The sequence below is a fragment of the Triticum dicoccoides genome, chromosome 6A (assembly GCF_002162155.2).
Source record: "Triticum dicoccoides isolate Atlit2015 ecotype Zavitan chromosome 6A, WEW_v2.0, whole genome shotgun sequence".
Lineage (NCBI taxonomy): Eukaryota > Viridiplantae > Streptophyta > Magnoliopsida > Poales > Poaceae > Triticum > Triticum dicoccoides.
The window spans coordinates 84,875,803-84,881,743 of record NC_041390.1 but is presented as its reverse complement, the minus strand read 5'-3'; the positions used below and the strand labels follow the sequence as shown (position 1 = coordinate 84,881,743).

The window sequence follows — 5,941 nt, the reverse complement described above, 5'->3', positions numbered from 1 at the left end:
AATGCATATCTAGTGCATAGTTGAACATTAATTTTAATGGTTTTCGATCTGGATCCACATATGCTCCACATAATTATTTAGTAACTGAGCGTGCTCCTGATGATCTTGGAGTTGTCGATGAATCTTTGAGAAGTTGACAACATGCTCTGGAACCTATTCCGGACGTACATTCACTCCAGGCATTTCAAAATCGTGTGTACGGGCAGCCCCATCACACTCAGCCTTCACAACCATGTTCTGGAAGATTACACGACATGTCATCACTTCCACAATGTCTCAGGATCCCACATATTTGTAGCTCCGCGAATAATTATCCATCGAGATTGGAGCAATCCAAATGCCATCTCCACGTGCTTCCTAGCAACTTCTTGCATTTGAGAAAAGAGACATCCTTTGTTACCTTATAGTAGGGGACAATCTTCACAAACACCATCCACTGCGGAGATAGGGCGACTCCCTCAGGCAGCGCATCGCTACAATGCCGTCTCCAATGAGAAGTTGCGTCCGCTCATGCGCCGGCATGAACGCACGCTGGCGCTCTGGAGCGGCGCATGCCGTCATGAATACGCGACACCTTCTTCATGCAATGAGAAGTTCGGTCAAGATGTCCCTTTTTTTCGCAAACCGGAGACAAATCGGGAGGCTTTACGAACGTCCAAACAGCTGCCACACAATGGGGTACGGTGTTGGATGCCAAAATGCGACCGGATGATAGTCGGTTTGAGGGTGTGCTAAAAAAACTTGGGTATGCATTATTTTACTGTTGTTTGCCCTCCAGATGGTCACACCACACCACATGGTGGTTGGCAAACAAGTTGATGTGGCCATGCGGGGACGTGCGAGATTCCATGCCGAGAATACTATGGCACGCACAAGCCACCATCAACACCGAAAAACACGCAAGGAAAGCTGATGGCGACCTAAGATTACACCAACCAATCCTTCCTTGTTGAATGAATTAAATCAAACCGCCAGCCAGACTATTATAGCTCCAGATTCACAAGCAAAAAATGCTTAAAATTAAGAGAGGCCAACAGTATAAAAACAGACAAGGAAGACAAGGGTCCTTGCAGCGGGAAAGAGACAGCCATCCTACCGAATCATACACCACTCCTCCAGCCTGTGGGAGGCCATAGATAAATTAAAATTAAACTAGAGCCAAAATGACACCCCCAGCTAACCAGCCCATGACACTAGGGAACAATAACGACGATCAACTCTCCAGATCGACTGATTCCATTAGACAAATCCACACTCTCAGCTTGCTTCTGGCAGGCCAGACCAGAAGGCCACTGAAGCTAACTGCTAATGTGTTCTGCCATGAGAGGAGACGGACAGACGGAGAGAGTTCAGGGCAGTGCCAAGTAGGAGAGGAGGAGGACGGCGATGGAGGCCGCCAGTCTCATCGACGGAAGCAAGCCGGCCGCCGCGGCGGTGCCGTCCATGCTCCCGGTCGTCGGGCTGAACCCGGTGCTGTTGAAGCCGGTGCCCATCCCGGGGCTGAAGGTGCCCGCCGTGGTTGTCCCGGTGCCCGTAGTCGCCGTCCCAGTGCCCGTGGTTGTCCCGGTACCCGTGGTGGCTGTCCCGGTGCCCGTCGCGGTGCCGGCGGCGCTGCGTCAAAGAGAAGAGAATATCCACGTCAAAATGCATCATAGCGTCATGCCTCCGTGTTTCCATGCTTGCACACCGAACCTAATATGTTAGTCACACGCTCTGACACTTGAACTGTATTATCATAATAGTCTTTGGAAAGCTGGAGCTTTCCCTAGAGTATGTTAGTACAATAATCGCTAATAGCTCTGTCAGTGAAGCTTCCTTTTCGTCTACAGACATGATGCACATGCTAGAAGAAGGCATGTCTGAACTTTTTAGCTCAGATGCGACGATCAATCGTATGGAAAATTTAATTAGCGCATCTCCCTTTTGTCTAGTTTAGCCATGACAAAACCGCAAGACACTGAAGCCAAACAAAGATGTCTTTTGGCCTTTTTGCCTTTTGTAATACCACGATCAAATTCAGGAAAATGCCGGAAGAAACGCGACGAGTATGTCATCTGATGATATAGTGCGACTTAAGGTATGAGCGAGCATGAAAATTGTACCTGGCACTGGAAGGGAACGTGCACCCGGAGAAACCTGAAAGAAGAAGAACAGAAGACGTACGTACGTGAGGAAGAATCCATCCGAGGATGTGGAATGGCAATGCGATGAGGACGGAGTATAGAGGACGTACTGGGGTCGGTGGAGGAGAGGGTGGCGGCGCCGGTGAAGTCGCAGGTGGCGCCGGAGGACCTGAACTTCTGGAAGTAGCTGTTGGCGGCCCAGGAGCAGTGCGAGGCGACCTCGTCGGGGCTGTAGCACGCCCCGCTCTGCGCGATGGCCGTGCAGTCCGCGCCCTGCCCGCAGGCGTAGTCGATCGCCTTCTGCAGCACCGCCGTCGGCTGCTCCGACCGGCACACGCAGAAATCTGCCACGCGGACAAAATCAAAGAACAGACATGGATTTTGCTCAGCCGAGCAAACCTCATTGAAGGAGCCAAGGAAATGCTTTTTTTTGTGAAACAAAGGAAGCATCTCTCATGCTCAAAGAACAGAGTAGTCAAAGAACAGAGCAATCGACGAGCATCACAGCCATAGCCTACCTGAGGCAACAAGAGCTGAGGACCCAAGGAGCACCGCCACCACCAGAACCAATGCCGCCTCCATTAGCTAGCCCCTACCAAGATCGCCCAAGAAGCAGATCGATGCTGGAAGGAAGAACCACCGGAGAGCTCAGGCAGGGTCTGAGTCGTAAGAATTATCCAAGCTCCGGGTAGCTAGGCGGTCGCGATCCTGCGTCCGGTGGGAGGAAGCCTCTGGGTGTAGTGCGGGAGCGGGCCGGCGCGCGGTTGGGTGAGTGAGTGAGGTAGGCCGCAGGCAGCTACCTCGTCTTCTACTTAAGAAGATTAGGAGGAGAGCATGCGTACTGCGCACTGTGTACTTGTTCTGGCCTCTGTGTGAGTGTGTGTGACTGTGATGAACCGGTTGGTGGCGAGGCTACAGGAGGACGGCGCACGATTCCGCGCTTGCGCCAAAAGCAGTTTGGTGCGCTCGTCGGTTCCATCCGTCCGATCTTTCTTTTCTCCTTCATTTCCTTCCTTTATTTACGGCTTCTTCAAGTAACATGGGACAGGTCGGCGCTGGCGTGGGGATCTGGCCCTTCTCGCAGGGCTTCGATTTTACTAATGCTGCTTGCTCTCGTGGGCGAGGCTGCATCTTCATCGCTTGAAGTCCGTTTTAAGGAAAGGTCTCCGTCGCTGGTCGCTCCCAAGTTTCTCCTCTCCGTTGACAAATATTAGAGCCAAGTTCTCAAAGTTCCACCGGGAAAGTTCTCCATGGTCCTGGATCTCTCCTTTGCAGGAAAAGAAAGGTTAACGCAGTGTCAAAATGCTCCGATGTTGAGATCTTTTCTTTCCTCTCTCGTAAGTCGAATAGGGAAAGCCTTCACCCCCTCGACCTCCACCGACGAGCCCGTGGATTCGCCTTCTCTCTGATTGCCGCTCCGACGGCTGATGGCGGAGAGGGGATTTTTGGTGCCTTGGATACATCTAGTAGATAGGTAGGATTTTAGTCCTCACAAAGGCGGCGTTTGGATAGATGGCATCGCTTCTTCTCTGAGTCATTCTTCCGGGCTCCGATCCTCCTCGGGTTCGTCTGTTGGGACAGATTAGACGAAACTCTCGCGTAGATTCCTGCCAGCTCCTTGGGCGGCGAGGTCCAGGTTTCTCGTCGTGCATACACAACAACGATATTAGGTGTCGGGTTCTTCATATCGATTCAAGGATTCAACGACGACGACTGCCGCTCCGGGGCACTAGTCCATAGGGCACTTGCACAAAAACTTCCCCGCTGCCATCGACAAGCTCTGCCCGACTCTGGTATGGGGGTGGCGACAGTGGCGCGTCAGCGGCTCATTTTGGTCGTTTGATGGTTCATGGACCTCCATGTAATTTTTGTTATGTTTAAGATATTTTGTACTTCAAGTGAATCTTTATATTAGATCTGATCCTTTTCGAAAAAATGCTTCGGTGTTGGTCAGAGCCGTCTCTCTGTTACGCTTGCTCGTATCTCGACCATGACGACGCAGCTCACTCTCGTTTGTCCAACGTCGCAGCTCGCAACAAGACATGTGGGAGGAGTGTTGTAGTGCGGAGGCGACAACGAACAACAACACCAATGGTGTGGCGGTGGCACCAACCGAACCGTTTTTCGGTGGTTAGAGCATCTACAGTCGGACTTGACAAATCAGGCCCCTCAGCCCGCGGACGCGACCGGACATGCCCGTGGGCGCATCCGGACGGACCCTCATATTTTCTTTCGGGCATCCACATATCTCAAATCCGGACTTTCAAATCCATGCAAATACATGCATGTCGATCATGCAGCACAATGTCACACGTAAATAGCAATTGTTGGTATCAAGCATAGATAGCGTTTACATAAAATTTATTTGAAGTGCCAAACTCAAGCATTGCCACCTTGGTTGCCATTGTGGATCCGCGTGTGCTCCACAAGATCATTGAGTAATTGCATGTGCACATGCTGATCTCGAAGATTCTGATGCATTTGTAGAAAGTTCATAAGCTGAGCCACATCTTGATCTTCCGGGATTTCTGTTGGAAATATGCCCTAGAGGCAATAATAAAATGATTATTATTATATTTCCTTGTTCATGATAATTGTCTATTATTCATGCTATAATTGTGTTATCCGGAAATCACAATACATGTGTGAATACATAGACCATAACATCTCCCTAGTGAGCCTCTAGTTAACTAGCTCGTTGATCAACAGATAGTCATGGTTTCCTGACCATGGACATTGGATGTCATTGATAACGGGATCACATCACTAGGAGAATGATGTGACGGACAAGACCCAATCCTAAGCATAGCAGAAGATCGTGTAGTTCATTTTCTAGAGCTTTTCCAATGTCAAGTATCATTTCCTTAGACCATGAGATCGTGTAACTCCCGGATGCCGTAGGAGTGCTTTGGGTGTACCAAACATCACAGCGTAACTGGGTGACTATAAAGATATACTACAGGTATCCCCAAAAGTATCTGTTGGGTTGACACGGACCGAGACTGGGATTTGTCACTCCGTATGACGGAGAGGTATCTCTGGGCCCACTCGGTAATGCATCATCACAATGAGCTCAATGTGACCAAGTGATTGGTCACGGGATCATGCATTATGGTACGAGTAAAGTGACTTGCCGGTAACGAGATTGAACGAGGTATTGGGATACCGATGATCGAATCTCGGGCAAGTAACGTACCTATTGACAAAGGGAATTGAATACAAGATTGATTGAATCCTCGACATCGTGGTTCATCCGATGAGATCATCGTGGAACATGTGGGAGCCAACATGGGTATCCAGATCCCGCTGTTGGTTATTGACCGGAGAGTCATCTCGGTCATGTCTGCATGTCTCCCGAACCCATAGGGTCTACACACTTAAGGTTCGGTGACGCTAGGGTTGTAGAGATATTAGTATGCGGTAACCCGAAAGTTGTTCGGAGTCCCGGATGAGATCCCGGACGTCACGAGGAGTTCCAGAATGGTCCGGAGGTAAAAATTTATATATAGGAAGTCCAGTTTCGGCCATCGGGAAAGTTTCGGGGGTAATCTGTATTGTACCGGGACCACCGGAAGGGTCCCGGGGGCCCACCGGGTGGGGCCACCTATCCGGAGGGCCCCATGGGCTGAAGTGGGAGGGGAACCAGCCCCTGGTGGGCTGGTGCGCCCCCCATGGGCCTTCCCCTGCGCCTAGGGTTGGAAACCCTAGGGGTGGGGGGGCGCCCCACCTGACTTGGGGGGCAAGTCCCCCCCCCTTGGCCGCCGCCCCCCTTGGAGATTGGATCTCCTAGGGCCGGCGCCCCCCTAGGGGTCCTATAT

General features: G+C 51.0%; 1 protein-coding gene across 1 annotated transcript; it reads right to left on the bottom strand.

The window, feature by feature from the left end:
* Positions 1-983: 983 nt before the first annotated feature.
* On the bottom strand, positions 984-2,938 carry LOC119315165 (PLASMODESMATA CALLOSE-BINDING PROTEIN 4-like). The gene is made up of 4 exons (XM_037589832.1): positions 2,642-2,938; positions 2,234-2,467; positions 2,103-2,136; positions 984-1,611 (listed from the first exon to the last, which is right to left on the bottom strand). Exons 1-4 carry the CDS (start codon positions 2,703-2,705, stop codon positions 1,350-1,352), a joined length of 594 nt encoding a protein of 197 aa, XP_037445729.1. The 5' UTR covers positions 2,706-2,938; the 3' UTR covers positions 984-1,349.
* Between the last annotated feature and the right edge of the window lie 3,003 nt (positions 2,939-5,941).

Excerpts from the sequence above, each read along its gene's own strand:
- LOC119315165 (XM_037589832.1), bottom strand. The coding sequence starts at position 2,705 with ATGGAGGCGGCATTGGTTCTGGTGGTGGCGGTGCTCCTTGGGTCCTCA. Across the intron at positions 2,468-2,641 it reads CTCAGCTCTTGTTGCCTCAG|ATTTCTGCGTGTGCCGGTCG; the intron begins GTAGGCTATGGC and ends TCCGCGTGGCAG. Across the intron at positions 2,137-2,233 it reads CCTCTCCTCCACCGACCCCA|GTTTCTCCGGGTGCACGTTC; the intron begins GTACGTCCTCTA and ends TTCTTCTTTCAG.